Source organism: Sus scrofa, chromosome 2 (genome assembly GCF_000003025.6).
Source record: "Sus scrofa isolate TJ Tabasco breed Duroc chromosome 2, Sscrofa11.1, whole genome shotgun sequence".
NCBI classification, from domain to species: domain Eukaryota; kingdom Metazoa; phylum Chordata; class Mammalia; order Artiodactyla; family Suidae; genus Sus; species Sus scrofa.
The window spans coordinates 79182608-79200547 of record NC_010444.4 but is presented as its reverse complement, the minus strand read 5'-3'; the positions used below and the strand labels follow the sequence as shown (position 1 = coordinate 79200547).

At 54.7% G+C, this 17940-nt stretch overlaps 1 protein-coding gene across 1 annotated transcript in view; it reads right to left on the bottom strand.

Moving 5' to 3' along the window:
• The window catches only part of ADAMTS2 (ADAM metallopeptidase with thrombospondin type 1 motif 2), a 223979-nt gene extending 206332 nt beyond the window's left edge, over positions 1-17647 (bottom strand). The window contains exons 1-2 of the mRNA XM_021084334.1: positions 17324-17647; positions 15950-16344 (exon numbers count right to left, since the gene is read on the bottom strand). Coding sequence (XP_020939993.1) covers positions 15950-16344; positions 17324-17447 — 519 coding nt within the window. The 5' untranslated portion in view covers positions 17448-17647. The remainder of the gene's footprint in view (positions 1-15949; positions 16345-17323) is intronic.

Sequence of the window (17940 nt, the reverse complement as noted above, 5' to 3'; positions counted from 1 at the left end):
TGGGGGGAGGGTGGGGACAACCACCAGTTATCACAGAAACACAAGGTTTAGCAACAATAGGATCATACCCACGCCCAAATAATTAACCCAAGGCAAATGCCCAGGACTGAGGGGCCCAGCCCAGTGCCTGCGCTCAGAAGCTGAGCCCTGTCCAGTGGAACCAAGGGGCACCTTCAGGTTGGGGACGACTACCAGGACCGCCCCCGCCCCCCTCCGGCAGGACAGGCTGATGCCTGCACAGAGCCTAGCATCCGCCCTCCCCCATCATGCCCAGTCCCAGGGTACCCACTTGGGTCACCAGAGCCACCCTCCACAGCCAGCAGCCCTCTACAACTGGCCCTGGCTTTGGTTCTTATGCTCCAAGCTCTGCAGACCCAGAAGCTCCTCAAAGAGAGGAATGCAGCAACTCCAGTGACCTTGATGGTGGGAGCAGATGCCTGGCACCCACTTCTCACCCCTCTGGTGGCCACCATCTCCATCCAGCTTTGGCTGCCCTCTGCCTTCCACTCCAGCCACTCCCAGACACCGAGCAGGAGGCAGCCTCATCCATCCCCCTGCCCAGATGCCCTCATGCAGGATACCACCGACACAAGCTTCCATGGCAACCCGGGGGCAGAACACAGCCCAGTCCCATGGGTTTTCCCAGTAAAGACACAGTCAGCAAGGGTCTGGGCACCCAGGCAGGAAAGATGGCACCCAAAGGCCAGGCTGCCCCATCTGAGGTGGGGGCTCCTCCAGCAAGGGAGAGTGAGGCCTTGACCTTATTTGCTGGGACGTGCACCAAGAACCCAGCCCTCCACCCCCCCACACACACCCCCAGAAGCAACTAACCCCTCTTGTGCAGGTGGTGGGGGTGAGTATACCCCTGAGGAGCTCAGGGCTTATCTACAGCTCCAGCTGCAGCAGAAGGAGCCCAGGCTCTGGACCCTGTGTGACCCAGAGTAGGTCACTGCCCTCTCTGAGCCCTGCTTTCCTCCAAGCTCAGTAGGATGATGACCGACGACGATGATGACACCGAGTGTGCCTGTTGCCAGTGGGGGCTTGCGAGTGTCCCTGGAGGTGACTCATAAATAGGACCGTGCAGGTGTAAGACCATGCAGGTACAGCCTGGGGCTGAGCGACAAAGAGCCCACTGCCCACCAAGGCCACTCAGGGTGATGAAGGTCACTCTGGGAAAAAAAGGAGGGGGAGGGAGAGGAAGGGAGGGGGAAGGAGTGGAAAGAAGGGAGGGAAGAGAAGGCAGAAAAAAGGTGGGAGGGGAGGGTGGGGGAAGAGAGAGGGAGGGCAAGGAAGGGAGGGCGGGGAGGAGAGAGGGAGATAGGAAGGTGATGGGAGGAAAGGAATGCGAGGGGCTCTGAGCCAGGACCCATCACTCCCCCTCGCCCTCCGCCCTCCCTCTCTGCTAGCATCTCTTCAGCCGCCTCTGGGAGCCGCTCAGGAAACACGCCCTCCCTCTGTCCCAGCTGGGACCTCTCCTCCTCTGTAGCAGTCCCACACACAGGACGCTCAGCCCTCAGCCCGGGGCTAGTGAGCTCAGGCCACTGGCGAGTGGTCAGCTGTCCGGTGCGGGGTACAGAGAGCAGAGAGGAGGGGAGAGAGATGGGAGCCCTCCAGGGCCTGCAGTCTGGCTGGGGGCATCCAGGAGCACCAAGATCTGCAGCAGCAGTACCCACTGCATTCCAAGGGCCTGCTGTGTAGACAGCCAGCCTTTGGGATGACCATGCAACAAGGCTGTCCACCGTCTGCCAAGCTCTGAACTTCCAGGAGAGAGATGTTCATCAGGAGGCAACACCCCCAAGGCAGCTTCCCTGGTCCCAGGCCACCCTGAGGCCTGTCTTTCCCCCCTGGCCATCATCTCCTGTCACCCAGACCCCCCTACAGCATTCGTTTGGACTAAGGCCAGCCAGCCTCATTCCCCATCAGGGAACACACACCCTCTAAGGCAGGGGACATCACAAATGGAGAAACTGAGGGTCATAGGCCAGCAGAGAAATGCAGGGTCCCGAACCTGGTTCAGTCTGGCCTCACGCCCCCTGACCCCAAGGTCCGGCCCAGGTCAGATGAGTCAGAATCTCTGGGAGGGTGGCAGGACTGGGGGGAGGGGTGGTTAGGTACAGTCCTTGTTCGAAGCTGCCCCAAACCCGTGCCCATCTGTGGGCAGACAGGTAACATGATGGAAAGCTACTTATTTGTTTGTTTGTTCATTGCTTTTTAGGGCTGCACTTGCAGCATATGGAGGTTCCCAGGCTAGGGGGTGAATAGGAACTACAGCTGCCAGCCTATACCACAGCCACAGCAATGCCAGATCTGAGCTGTGTCTGCAACCTATACCACAGCTCATGGCAATGCCAGATCCTTAACCCACTGAGTGAGGCCAGGGATCAAACCCGCATTCTCATGGATACTAGTTCATTACCCCTGAGCCACGACGGGAATTCTGAAAACAAACTTGTTTTTACGGGCCACAGATTTCCTCTAAGGGGGCAATATGTCTTTGGAAAAAGACCAAGAAGCATGTGGGAATAAAGGTAACAGTGGGACATAGGGGGCCTGTGTTGGCAGGTACCTGCAGCTCAGAGAAGGGCACAGAGTCTTCTATAAGACTCAAGACAATGAGTCAGGAGGTTTGCCCAGAGAAACTGGAGGAAGGGAGACACATCTCTGAGAGGAGGGAACCTGGCGAGGAGGTGACAGTTCCCCCCTGGGCTTTCTAAGAACCAGTCCCTATGCTACAGGGAGCCACCTGCTCAGCTGGGGAGTGCAGCCCCCTCCACCCTCCTTGGTAAAGCTTCCCACACCCCACAAGCGCTCCCTGTGAGTGGGGAACAGCCATAGGCAGGGGCTGGCTTGCATTTCAGGGCCCAGAAGCTTGCTCCTGAGGGGACCCAGCAGCAACCATGAGGCCAGGACAGCAGGAGACACAGCCCCTGCCACACCTTTGGCCTTTGGGGAGGGTGGTGGTGATGTGGGGTGTTAGACACATTTGATCTAGATTTCAGCTCCTCTGCTGATAAAAATGAGATCTCAGGGAACTAGAATCAGAAGATATTGCCTTCACATGAAATCCGTCTTAGTCCACAAGTGAGCATTATATTAAGCAGAGAAACGCCAAGGGCATTCCCATCAGAGTCAGGCACAGACATGGATACGCAAAGCCACTGCCGTTACTTAATGTTACTCTGAAGGCTCTAGATGGCACAGACTGAAAATGAGGCTCCAAAATGATCACAGTCTGCAGACAGTACAACTGTATACCCAGAAAACCCAAGGGAATTCACAAAGATGTATTAAAATTAATGAGTTCAATCAAGCAGCCTGATAAAAGATAATTATATGAAAATCAATAGCCATGCTGTATACCAGCAATAGATGGAAATGATTCCATTCACAAGGACGAAAAGAAAAAAAAAATCCTTAAAATGTCCCTGATTTAAAACAATGGGTGACCTGTATAAAAAATGTATAATACTTTACTAAGCAACATTGAAACAGAATTAAATCAATCGAAAAATACACCATGTTGCGGGTAAATACTGTAAATTACGTCCATCCCTCCTTTGATTGGTTTCTAAGTTTAACTTAATGTCAGTCAAATTCATAAAGCATGTTTCTAACCTGACAAAACAATTCTAAAATTCAGTTGAAGGAATAAACAGATGTGACTGGCCAAGAATTTTTTGCAGAAGAAAAACAGCAAAATGGGAAGTATTCAGCCAGATGTTTCAAAGCAGCACTATCCAACAGAAATGTAATATGACTGTCACATTTAGCCACACTAAAAAAAAAAAAAAAAGTGCAATTAATTTCTGCAATATATTTTACTTAATCCAATATACCCAATTTTTTTTTTCTTTTTATGGCTGCACCTTCAGCATATGGAAGTTCCCAGGCCAGGAGTTGAATCAGAGTTACAGCTGAGGGCTACGCCTCAGCCACAGCAACACCGGATCCAAACTGCACCTGTGACCTAAGCCACAGCTTGTGGCAACACGGGATCCTTAACCCACTGAACAAGGCCAGGGATCGAAGCCCACATCCTCACAGTTAAGAACCTGATAGAGTCACAGCGGGAACTCCAAACTATTATCATTTTAACCTATATAATCAGTAATTTAAAATTATCAATTAGATATTTTGTCTTTTTTTTTTTTTTGTACAAAATCTTTGAACTCTGGGGTATATTTTCTCAGTTCAGAGCAGCCGCATCTCAAATAGTCAAAGAGTCAAGTGTCTACAAGCTACAGCTACCACAGTGGATAACACAGCTGTCAAGCAGCCAATACTTTAGATATTAAAGCTTAGGAGTTCCTGTCGTGGCACGCGGAAACGAATCCAATTAGGAACCATGAGGTTGTGGGTTTCGATCCCTGGCCTCGATCAGTAGGTTAAGGATCCTGCGTTGCCGTGAGCTGTGGTGTAGGTCACAGATGCAGCTCAGATCTGGTGTTGCTGTGGCTGTGGTGTAGGCCAGCAGCTGTAGCTCTGATTAGACCCCTAGCCTGGGAACCTCCATATGCCACGGATGCAGCCCTCAAAAGACAAAAGACAAAAAAAATAAAAATAAAAGCTTAAAGCTCTAATAATGAACATAATTCAGTACTGGTACAAAAACAGACTGACAGAAAAAGAGTATCTGTGATATCGGGCCTGAGGTTTCATTTACAACTGACTTGAGAACAGTATCTGGCATAATTCACATTAAAAAGTACATATTTTCACAGCTCTTGGGCCACTCTTTATCATACCTTCAGGAGTTCTGTCCCCATCAGACTGGCCACTGCTGAGCCTTAGACAAACCTTACATGATACATAAATACACCTTAGTTGCCATGTGGTCCCAATCCCTGCTTTCAAAGGAGAAACATCCAGGTTCAAAGATGATCCTTGAATGTTCTGCTCACAGAGCCGACAAGAGCTGGGCCCTCCAATCTGAACCACCCAGCCTCTGCCACTGCCCCCACGTGGGACCAGCGTGCTGGCTCTCAGGCAGGCCCTGAAATCATTTGTAACATCACCATAATAAGAAAACTATGTGCCCAGGACTCTTTAACACACATTTTTCACATGCACTATGTCCAAATTCAGGATGAAATCAATGGGTCCTATCACCTCCAGCAGCCGGCAGCAGCCGTGGGGTGGCTGGCATTGCCTGGCACACAACAACTCTGCCACGGTGTTTCACATGGCCGTCACTTCGCTTGAGCTACGCGCAGGGTCAGCAATTCTTGACTGAGACCCTTGCCAACCAAAATGTCTTTGTGAAGTCACCCAGTGGTGCAAAAAATGATAATGTTGCAGAAGGGCATGGAGGCAACCGAGTGTGTAGCTTTAGCATCAGCGAAGAATGTCCCTGGAGGAATGACTGTAACCTCATTCTTTTACCAAACAGGTGGACTAGGTAACATACTAAGTAAGCAGAGTGAGCGAGGCAGGGTGCCTACGCCTCGCGGGATTGCAGTTAAGGTGCCAAGATGTGGTTTCATTGGGCATGTCCCCTCGTTCTTGGTGTGCCCTATAATGGATGGCACCTTAGATGCAATGAAACACAGAAATGGCCCACATTCCCCAACCCGGGACCTAGGCTAAGTGCTTGTCCTGCACCCAACCTTCCAAAGCCCTCTGAGGCTGGCAATCCAAGGAGTTGAGGTTGGGCAGCATCATGGCCCTTGTCCAGGCTGCCCAGCTGCATAGGGCAAAGCTGATCACATGACACGGTAGCCTACCACCCACACTAAGTCCACTGCTCTCCATGAAACATGCAGGGTGGGGTGGGACAGCACAGAGCCTGCCTGAGCTTTAGTCCTGGATGCTAGGACTTCCTCTGTCTCAGAGCAGAAGCTGTGCGCCCCACTCCACAAGCCCTGGAGTAGACATGCAGTGTAATTGAAATTCATGGATGAGCCCGAGGAGCCAGCTCCAGGCTCGGTAATAACTTCTCCATATTAATGGCAGCACCGCAGACCCGGTGGACAGCTGACATTTAATATGAAACATATGCAGCAGAGCAAGAGCCTCCTACCTGGGCCCTCCCATTCCAGAATGCCTGCCAGTTGGGGTTGGGGGAGGACAAGGTGGCACCAAGACCCTAGGGGCTGGGGTCCTCTTCTCCCCTCAGCCCTTCCACCCACCTCAGTGCCCTCCCCTGCAGAAAACCCCTGCCAAGAATACACATGAGCACACACGCACTCACACACAGGCTCGCTTAAATGGGTACACACACACACACGCACTCACATACACAATCACACTCGTCTAGATATGCATACACATGCACACACTTACACACACACACACACACAGGAACATGCACACACATTCACATTCATAAGCAGCCTGCAGCACAAAAAACCCGAGCCTGCCCAAGTGGAGGAGGGCAGTCAGGGTAATGAAGGATGTATCTGCCTGGCACTGCAGACCCGGAGTCCCAGGCGGGGCCCCATGCATACTTGACCCTAGGGATCTCAGAGACCAGAGCGAGGAGGCCCAGGCCACTGCTTAGGCCCCCACACAGCAAAGCCTCCATGCTCAGTGGACGCACCAGGCCACGCGGGATGTCCCTGTGGCTCAGCGCAGAGGAGCCCTTCGACAACACCTCTGCTCACGCTGACTGTGGCATTTGTGGTCCTCACAGCAGGCCTGGGTGAAGACCCAACCTCCTCCCCTCCCAGCTGATGCTGGAGTCACTCCTCACTCACTAAGTGCCAGAACATAGAGGGATGGACAGCCAAGGATAGCCATCAGGCTGGGGGAACCTTAAACCTACCCACACCTGAGTAGGAAGCACCCTTATACTTGAGAATCAATACAAGAAATACAACCAGGCAGTGGATTCAAGGCAGGGGTGGCAATGTGACCAGAGAAGGCTCAAGAAGAGCCAGCCTCCTGGGTTCAGGCTCAGAGATCGGTTACCAGCTCTGCTGGCCTTCCTGAGGGGCCAGTCGGGCTCTACTATGCTCCTCCCTAGAGGACTCCAACAGGACGGGTGACCCTACACAGGGGAGCCCCACAGATCTGAGTAACTCTCTGAAGCCTCAGTTTCCTCATCTGTAAAATGGGGGAAATGGTGACTGGCTCACAGATGATTGCAGAGATTGGGTACCAGCGGCCAGCAGAGGTAGATGACCACCTTCTCTTGAGGGACAGCTGCTGGCTGATTGGAGTCCTCAGGAGCCTGGGTGAAGGACCCTCCACCCACAGAGAAAGTGTGGAGTGGTGAGCCACTGCCCCATCTTTGTCGGTGGTCCCAGCACCCCAGGCTCCTCCACCACCATTCCAGGTCAGAGATGGAGCTCCAGACTCAGGCCAGAGCCAAACAGCACATGGCACTCCTGGGCCACAGTGATTGGCTATGGAAGTGTCCCATGACCTAAGCCCATCCAATCAGAATAAAGCTCAGCACTGTGGCAGGAACCTCTTAAAAGCAGTCTGCTTCTCTTTTGCACCTGGTTATGCCTGGGGATGTGAGGGGTGTTGGGGGCAGCTGCAGCCACCAGTCCACCAGGGGACCGAGTCATACAGGGGAGGAGGAGGTGGACAAGCAGGGTTCAAGGGATACCACTCCACCCCTGAATTACCTCCTCAGTCCTACCAGTCCTCAGATGCCTTTTAGAGTATGTGAAAAAAATACGCAGAATTTACCATCTGAACCATTTTAAGTGTACAGTTCAGTGGTATTAAATATATTCATAATGTTGTGCAAAGATCACCATCATCCATCTCCAGAACTCTTACCTTCCTGTAAAACTGAAATTCGGTACCCATAAAACAACAATGTCCCATCTCGTTCCTCCAGCCCCTGACAACCCCCATCTCTAAGATTTTGATGACCTTAAGTGCCTTTCAATGCCTATTTGCAGAAGCCTGGTGAGATGCACCAACACCATTCTGAGGGGCCACCATGTGGCAGTCAGGAGCCGCGGGCTGCTTCTCTGCCACTTCCAGCACAAACCCCTGACAAGCCAGCCTCCAGCATGGCAACCACAGGTCAGTACACACACACATACACACACACACACACACACACACACACACGGCCACAGCAGGGAAGTGCCCCTGGGAAGCCCCTTCCCTCCCACCAGATGGCATTCAGTGAGAAGTGGTGGTGAGGCCAGCTAGGAGCTTGTGGATGCCCCAGAAGAGGACATGGGGTGGCTGTAATGAAATAAGGCTGGGTTCTCAGCAAGTTCTCCAAGACAGCCCTGCCTGCAGTAAGCGCTGGCCCATCTAGCAACCTGCTGCCAGCACAGCTCCCAGCACTTCCACATCAGCCTCTGGAGGCTCAATCAGGGGACCTCAGGCCCCACTGGATTCACTCTGGATTCATTCACCCACATGATATCAACAGACTCCAAAATGCAGCTTCCCTGAAGAAACATCTCAGAGTCAGGAAGCAAAGAGAAGCCACAATCTATCTAGGGAGGCAGGGCATAGTCTGGCCAGAGTCCCCACCTCTCTCTTCATCAACCTGGTCCCATCCATTGGTCCTCATCTGGCCTCAAAGACCCCCGGAGTTGCTCTAGAAGAATCCTGGAAATGGTTGATCCAGCCCTGCTTGCCACCTGGACAAACTGAGGCTCATGGCAGAAGGCTTATGCCCAGGGCTGCATGATGACCTGCCAGACCCCAGCCCCAGGTCTCCTCACCATCCTCCAAACCAGCCCAGAGGGACTTTCCTCCCTTACTTAGTGTCAAACTCAGGTTTCATGAACCCCAAAGTGGGGGCAGGGAAACCGGGTAAAACCACATGCGGGCAGAAGCGCTGTCCTGTGGGACAGGACGCAGAGCTTTGGGGCTTTCTACAAGGGGGCCTGTCCCACTGAGCGGGAACGTTCTGGGGTCTGCAGCAAAGCAGACGAGGCGAGGTGGGCCAGCCCTGGGCATGGGGGGCACAGGGGCTTGGAGGCAAGTCCCTCCCCTTCCCTTCACAGCCTCCACGTCGCAGGCACTCTCATTTCATGGCTCCCAACTGAGCTCCACCCAGTCAGAGCCGGGCCCTGCAGACACAGCCAGGTTCAAACCCCCCATGATGCGCACAAGTTACTAAGAAGTATGGGTGCGACCTGGCAGGTGAATATCCAGCTTCCTGGATGAAGCACCATCTCGCTGAGACCTACTGGATGAGCCAGGTGAAAAGGCAAGCTTCGAGAAGCATGATCCCAGTGAGAGCACAGCCCGGGAAAAGGCCTTAAGATGGGAGAGAGTCCAGCGTCGGAAAAACTAAAAGTTCAATGTGACTGGAGTGCGGGCAGGAATGGGACACAGGGTCAGACAAGGCCAAAGGCTACTAGGTCAGGTCATGGGAGGTTTTCTATGCCAGGCCAGAATTTTTTCCAGGTTTGAATTCTTTTAAAGGGCAATACGAACACTGAGAGGTCTTGAGCAAAAGAGTGATAGGGTTTAATGTGTGGTTTATAAAAATCAGACTGGCAGCTGGGTGGGGAAAGAGCTGCTCCAATTTGGAGTTAGCTGAGGATTATGGAGCAAAAGACAGGCTTAGAGCCTGGCACGGTGGAGACATGGGAACTGGGATAAAGTTTGGAGATGTCTGCGGTGCTGACTGGCGGCGCGCGAGGGTGGGGGAGACGGAGGGGAGGGGTGATCCTGGGATTCCCGGCCAAGGGAAGGGTGACATCTGGAGGAGAGTGGAGTTTCCGAGGAGCCGTTTCAGAAGCACGGAGTCATCCAAGGAGAGCCCCGGAGGCTGCTGGGCAGGCAAGTCTGGAGCCCAGAAAGAGATCTGGGCCAAACACAGGGTTCTGAAGTCTGGTCCTTCCTCTTGCCTTTCTGACAAAACCCCAAGCCATTCCAGAATGTGGAGATCTGACCCTCACTCTCAATCCCAAAGGTAGGAGAGACTCCTCTGGACAGGCCCACATCACTGCAATTTATTTAAAGATGGGCCTGTATGGAGTTCCCATCGTGGCGCAGCAGAAACAAATCCGACTAGGAACCGTGAGGTTGAGGGTTCGATCCCTGGCCTCGCTCAGTGGGTTAAGGATCCAGCATTGCTGTGAGCTGTGGTGTAGGTCACAGATGTGGCTCAGATCCAGCATTGCTGTGGCTGTGGCTATGGCGTAGGCCAGTAGCTGTAACTCTGATTAGACAGACCCCTAGCCCTGGAACCTCCATGTACCATGGGTGCAACCCTAAAAAGACAAAAAGACAAAAAAATAAATAAATAAAGATGGGCCTGTAAAGTAGGCAAGGCCCATCAGAGCCTTCCCCAGGACTCTGGCGAAAACCATCCAGAAAGGAGTGCTTTCCATTTCCGAGATTGCTACCAGGGAAGACAAGTTACACCAGGAGCTGCTGGTGGACCATATATGGGGAGAGCAGTTCTGAGATGAATACAGACACTAGCAGAGCTGAAAGGCAGATAGCACGTTCTGAAACTAGCCCTGAGCCCCTAGATCCAGCCATGCCTGAAGCCATATCCTCAGGACCTCAAGGATAACTAGACCCATGACATCCCTTGTTTGTTTCATCCTTTGTAAGCTGGTTTTCTATCACTTAAACTGAATGAGTCTTAAACAATAAGGGAAATAGTAAGCTGTGGAGGAAGCTGAGACCACCCTGGGCAGCTGCGTAGACTGCCAAGAGCAGGGGCAAAGCAGGCACCTCTGCTCCTCTGACCTGAGGAGCCCCAACACCCCCAGAAACCCAGACATTCTTGCAGCACCATTTTGGTGTTCCTGAGACCTTCTCATTGCCCTCCAGGTGATATCAAGGCAGGGTGAGAGGAAGGCAGACCCTAGAAGGTACAGCTGCAAGTCCCATACCCCCCTCACCCACGGCCCTGCAGCCCACGACTTGCTCCACCTGCCCTTCCTGCTCTAGCACCTGAACCAGCTAGAGCCCAGTGTGTGGTCTCAAAGACAGCAGCCTTGCTAGGAAAAATGGTCCCTTAGGCCAGCAAATTACTTCTGTCTGTGGCCCTTAGTGACATTTGTTTTTCGGCCTTTTTTAGGGCCGCACCTGCAGCATATGGAAGTTCCCAGGCTAGGGAGCTGAATCAGAGCTGTAGCTGCTGACCTACACCACAGCCACAGCAATGCCAGATCCAAGCCGCCTCTGTGACCTACACCACCGCTCACGGCAATGCTGGATCCTTAACCCACTGAGTAAGGCCAGGGATCAAACCTACAACCTCATGGTTCCTAGTCGGATTCGTTAACCACTGCGCCACGATGGGAACTCTCTTTTTGTTTTTCTTAGTGACTTTTAATGTCCATCAAGACTGGACAGAACAGATGTCTGTCCAGGAGGACAGCCCAGCTGGGGAGCCCCAATCCACAAGGCAGCACTGGGCCTCTGCTGGGAGTTAAGGATCAGTGGGTTAAGGATCCACTGTTGTCACTGTGGTGGCTCAGGTCACTGCTATGGCAGGGTTCAACCCCTGACCCAGGAACTTCTGCATGCCAAGGGGTGGCCCCCCAAAAATACAGACTGCCAAGCTTGAACAAGCCATCTCAGCTTTGGGGGCTTCGGTTTATTCATTGCAGAATGGGGATAACATCAGCTATATACTTTAGGGTGTTGTGAGGATTAATCAAGGTGAAACAGCATAAGGTGCTCAGCAAAAAGCCTGGCACATAATAAGGACACAGTAAATGGTGACATACTATTGTTACTTTTTATGTCAATAAGCTTTTCCCCGGGTTTTTAATGAGCATGTAAGAAGGATGTGAAATTAGCACACTTATTCTGTGGCCAGAGAGGTACTAGAAAACTCTTCCTAGCAGTGAGACGCACAAGAATCCTTTGTTAAGCATTATTTTCTCACGCATGGTGAAGAGGCAAACTTTAACCTTTCCCTGTGAATATGATGAACAATATCTGTCTAGTAGCTGGAAAAGAACCTGGAAACCACATCTACAAGCATCTCTGGAAATTAAGTGCTTGGTGTGTCTTATGAAGCACATCTTCATGTGGCATCTTGAGTCTGCACCCCTGCCTGACTCTTGTAGAATTTGCACCTTGGCAGTTCCAAGTCCCACGCTCCTTTCATTTTAGGGACCAGTGACATACACCACAGCACTCCATCCATGGGGTTCTGCAAATCCCATGTTCTGATTCTCATGGGAGCATCTAGCCCCAGTCTGCTAGAGTGATACCCAGGACTCAGCCCGAATTATCAGAAAAAGATATCAGCCAGCACCGCTGGGGCCCCTTGACTCATCTCAGGAGGATTCCACCTGAGGACAAAGCCAACACATAGAAAGGCAGAGGCAGGGAATTCCCGTTGTGGCTAAACAGATTACAAACCCAACAAGTATCATGAGGACACGGGTTTGATGCCTGGCCTCGCTCAGTGGGTTAAGGGCCCAGCACTGCCATGAGCTGTGGTGTGGGTCGCAGATGTGGCTTGGATCTCGCATTGCTATGGCTGTGGTGTAGGCCAGCAGCTGCAGCTCTGATTCGACTCCTACCCTGGGAACTTCCATATGCCACAGGTGTGGCCCTAAAAAGTTAAAATTTAAAAAAAAAAAAAAAAAGAAAGAAAGAAAAAGAAGGCAGAGGCAAGAGACAGCAAGGATCCTAATGACCTGGCCGGAGCACCTGGATCCAACCATGCCTAAAGACTGGCCATTACATGAGCTTATAAGTTCCTGTTTAAACTAATTTGACTTGAGTTTTCCTTCTTCACTTGTGACAGAAAGGATTCTGACCATCAGAAACCTCACATGCTAAAGAGATTAGGAGACTGCTGTCCACAGAAAACAAAGTTATTACTGGCTTCCTTCAAAGCACAGAAACAAACCCAGGGCCAAGCAAATAGATGAGCAAATGCATGTCCCAGACAATAGGCCTGAAAGGGCCTGTGGCTCTTGGGAGAGGCATGTCCCACCTAAACCCCTAAGCATCTGAACTTAAGCTGGAAGACCACAGTTTCCTGCTATGACCCCACTCCGTGGTTTCTCCACAAGTCCCAGGAAGGCTAGTTCCACACGCTCTGCAAAGAAGGGGCTGATGGTCCCATCTGCATGGGAAGTGCAGCCTTACGCAGAGTTCAAGAGGTTTCTTTATTACAGAACTTCTCAGAGATCCTGAAGGGGGCTCCTTGACTCTCCCAGGCTGAAATCAAGGTACAGCATTTCCCACACCAACTGTCCACTGAACCCCATTTGCTCCAAGCAACTTGTGGTACAATCCTGTTGAACTTCTGTGTGGTAATGGGGCTGTAGAGCCCTGCTTCTTGAAGGGCTGTGCAAGGCCCAGAGGCATCAGACCAGAAGCTTAGTAGAAATGCAGAATCTCGAACCCCATCCTAGACATGCTGTCTCAGAATCTGCATTTTCACAAGCTCCTTGGGGATCTGCACACACACCCGCTTCAGTGTGCTTCACTACCCATGAAGGAAGAGCAGGGCTGCAGAGGAGGGGGCACTGTGCGGCCCAGATGCTGGGAGGTGAGGTGCATGTGGCCATATAAGGCCTATTAAAGGGGCGAGCCCAGGGATTCTGGCTTCTATTACCACTCCTCAGTGTCTTCCACCTGCCCAGACTTGGGAGCACCATGGCAGAAGGGGCTCCTGGGGGCTATTTGAAGAATGAATTGCCTGGGCAGTGGGGTGCGGGGGACGGTGGCATGTCCAAGGTGGAGAGGAAGGAGCGTGTGCAGAGAAGTACCAGGTGTGTGTTGGCTTGGTGGGGACGGAACCAGCCAGACTCCTGCCACCACAGGCTATGTGGCCTTGGACAAGCCACTCAACCTGCCAGACTCTTGCTGCCCATCTGTAAACAAAGGATGAAGAATCCTCCCTGGCAGGGCCACTGTGGACCAGAAATGTGATGTTTAAACCCCAGGTCCTTAGCAAGCGGGCCTATCACAGATGCACAGAGGGACTTAAAGGGTTAAGGAATTAACTGGTATAAAATCAGAATCGATACACACTAAAAAGGAAGAAGGAAGGAAGAAAGGGGAGGGAGGGAAGAGGGGAAGGAAGGAAGAACGAGAAATGAAAGGAAGGAGGGAGGGAGGGAAAATTAAAAAGAGAAGCACTAACGATGCCCCCCTGTGTCAAGGCCATTTTTCACTGACAACTTTCAAGGCCACTCTGGGCAGCCCCAGATCCTCTTTCGACTCCAGTCTTGTTTGCAGCTATATCTTGCACTTTGCCAGTGTGTGTCTAGTACATGTGACATCTCACTGTGCCTGGCCCTACACCTGGTACCTCTCTGCACATGCTCTGTTCTCTGTGCCTTCGCCCCCTGGCGACTCATCCTTCAAATAGCCCCCAGAAGCATGCCTTGACCAGAGTGGGCCCCAGCCCATCGGCTGAGCATGTGGGCCCCAGGCCAGCCACATCTCTGACCAGCACAGTGGACAATCACTCTAGGAGGTGCTAGCTGAACAAACAAATCACAGAATGAACAGATGAATGAGTGGATGAATGAATGATACATGGACAAAGCCTCTCAAGTCCTCTCCATCAAGAATTACTTAGCACACAGGAGCTGGCCAAGCAACAGACTACCTCCATGTCAACTCCTTCACCCCAGCCCAGGCCAGTCCTGAACCCTCAGCACCAATTTTGTTTTATTTAAGAAACTTTCCTCCAGCATAAAAGAAGATACCTGAGGCCAGAGACATCCTCAAAGACAATGGAGATGTACAGGGCTGCAACAAGTTAACCCAACTCCCCCAAGGACATTTATAGTTGTTTGCGAGACACTCAGGTTCTAACTACACCCAGCTGAAGGCAGTGATTTTCCAAAGCAACAAGTGACATTTCCTGAGTCTCCATAAAAAGAACACCAGTGGTTGCGGGGCTTGGTGTAATTGCTGGCTCTGCAGCCTGCATGGTGAGCCTGAGGACAGGGGGGATCGGGGGCCAGCAGCGCTGGAAGAGTGGCCACTCACCCCGAGTAGGAGTCCCCGAAACAGCAATTAGAGGGGAACCCATGGTGGGCGGCTTCAGATGTCTGGCCAGCACAGCCAGACTGACCACCGCACACCCAATCCAAAATAGAAAACTGCAGTGTCTTCTGCTGCGTGCCAGGCCCTGGGGTGGCCGGACAGAGTACGGCCAATGTCAGCTTCCTCCCTGAGCATTGATCCAGGCTTCCTTCGATGACCCCTTTATGCCAAGGCATAGTCCTCTAGGCCCCCAGAAGCAGAACTTCCCAGGGCTCTGGTCACAGTAGGTGGCCCAGGCAGTCCCAGAAGGGACCAACGCTCCAGCCTCTCCTGTCCTTCAGGGGCTGCTCACCGGCACCAGAGCCTGCATTTCCAAATGCTCCCCTTGGCTCAAAATAGAGAGAACCGACTTTTCAAATAACCAGCTGAAGTTCAACAGGAAACCGCAGCATAAAAATCAGCGGTTCCCGGTCAGTCAGGGGGCAGAGGGATAACTGGCCATTTCAGCACCACTGCCTGCTCCCTAGGCTGGCACCACTCGCATACAAAGAAACAAGAAAACTGCCGATATCCGTGCCCTTCCCACGGAACACATTCACACATACTAAAATGCACAGCAACACCCGAGAGACACTGATACACAAATGAGCAGAAATCTGCAGATACACACATCCACAAGACACCATGGCACCTTCACATGTTCATACAGGTGCCCAGGTACCAAGATACTAGCACACAACGACATTCCAAAACACATGTGCAGATGCGCATACTCACAGAAGTACACACAACACCTGGACCCAAGACAAAAACCTGTGCCTGCGGGCTTAAGGGAGACTACCGGCTCTGCTACTTGATAAGGGCTTTGGAAACCTAGCCCTCCCCCTGCATAAATCACCCTCTCCAACCAATCAAAACAGCTTGTCTTCTAGCCAACCCCTTCTTTTGGTGCCCAGTGGTCCCTAAGCGCAGGGGTGCGGAGAAAGCCCTCAGTGCAGGCCTTACCCTCCCAGGGGACTCCCAGGCCACGGGGCTTACAAAGCCAGAGCCAGGGCAGTGGCCAGAAAGGAGGGAAAGTGTGTGTACTCACCAGCCCGTCGCAGTTGCTGAGCGCCACGGAGGAGGTTTCAGCCAGGCCGGCCACGTCTCCGACGTAGAGGCAGGTCCCAAGCAGGGGCTCCACGCGGGTGGCTCCCGACTCGCCCTGCCACTCCACCGTGGCCCCAGGCGCCACGAGGCGGGCGTTGGGCCGCAGCCGCAGGTGCAGGTCTCGGCCAAAGACCGTGACATTGTAGAAGAGGCGGCCGCCAGGGTCCTCCTCACTGCCTCCAGGAAAGCCCGGGGTGTGGACTGGGGCGGCCCTGCGGGCCCGTACCCCAGCCTGGGCCGCCGCCGCGGACACCACGTGGGATACCAAGCGGCCCTGGGCGTCAGTGCGCACCGGCACCGCCAGGATGCGCTCCGCTCCGTGCCCCAAGGGCCCGCCTGCAATGGGAAGGGGCGTTAGACTTGCAGGAGATATGGGAGCCCCAGAGCACCGCCGCCGAACCCAGCATCTTCTCAAACCCCGCACCCACTGCGAGGAGACGGGCTTTCTACTAGGCAACCCCCAGAAACTAGCCGGCACCTCCCGGGCCTTCTTCCAACCGGGAAGGGGCGTTAACAGGGCCAGCACTCCGGAGCCCCGCCGCCCCCCGGGTCGACCCCCTCTGGGGCCCTGCCAGCCAAGAGCTCTGCCCCATTCCGGGTTGGGGCTCCGCGGCTCCTCACAGTTCCCTAGGGGACGGCCCGTCAGAGCGTCCCCCGCCCCTTGAACCTACCGTCCTTGGCAGGACGTGGGGCTGCTCCCAATCCATTCCCTGCTGGCCCTCTACCCCGTGCGCCTCTACCCCTCAGCGGCCTCCAGAGTGAGGACTCGGATTCCCCCGGGCGCGGGCGGGCCTGTCCTTCGTGTCCAGCTCCCAGTTAGTGCCCTGCCGGCCCCCTCCCCCGCGCCCGAGGGCAGGGAGGGATGGAACAGGGTCCCTCGGATCTTCGGGGATCCCCTCCGGGACGCCCCAACCAATCCTCAGGGCCCAAGGAGGCGCGCTCAGCACCCGGCTCCTCCTGAGCGTCCCCGGACCCGAGCCCGGGAGCCGCCTCGCCCTGGCTCCCCTGGACCCGCTGGAGCCGGCGCTGCGCTCTCCACCGCGGGGCTTTCCTGGCCCTCAGTCTCCACGCTCCGCGTCCCGGGAGCCGCGAGCGCTACAAGGCTCCCCCGGCCCGAGGCGCCCGGGTGCGCCGCGGGGCGCCCCCTGCGCGACCAACCCGGCCCCGAAGTTGGCCAACTTGGCCCCGGGCGGGGCGCGCGGAGTTTGCCCAAGTCGGGCTGGACGACGCCTGGGGAGGGGGCGGCGGGGCGTGCGGGGCGGGGCGGAGCCTGGCCGGCTGGGGTCGCGGGGAGTGGGGGCCGGGCCGCACCTACCTGGGGGGTCGGCGGCGGCCGTGAGCCCGGCGTCCGCCGGCAGAGGCGGCAGCAGGAGCGGCGGCAGTAGCAGCAGCAGCGCGGGGCAGAGCAGGCAGCGAGCGGCTCCCGCCGGCGGATCCATGGCAGCCGGACCGCAGCCGGGGCCCCGCACTCGCAGCCGGCGCGAAAGTTCCCCGCGCGCCGCCCAGCCCACATCTGGGGGCAGCTGGAGCCGCCCGCAGCTGCAGCACCGCAGGGCGCGGGGCGGAGGAGGCGAGGCGCGGAGGAAAGGGCGGGGGAGCGCGGAGGGGAGGCGGGGAGAGGGAAGGAGCGAGCGAGCGAGGGAGGCGGGAGGGAGGGAGAAGGCGAGCGAGGGGGAGGGCGGGGACGGCGGGCGCCTCAGCCTGCGGTGACCCGGCGCTTCTTGGCGCGGCCGCCGCCGCCGCCGCCACCGCCCGCTCCCCTCCTAGCGCCGTCGCCGCCGCGGTTCCCGGCTCGTAGCGAAGCAGAGACACCCCGAGGCGGCGGCAGAGAAGCGCCGCGGGCCGGGCCGGGGGAGCCCCGCCGCCGACCACCCTCGGCGCGCCCCGCACCCTCGCGCCTTGAAACCGCAGAGGAAAAAAAAAACCCGCCCG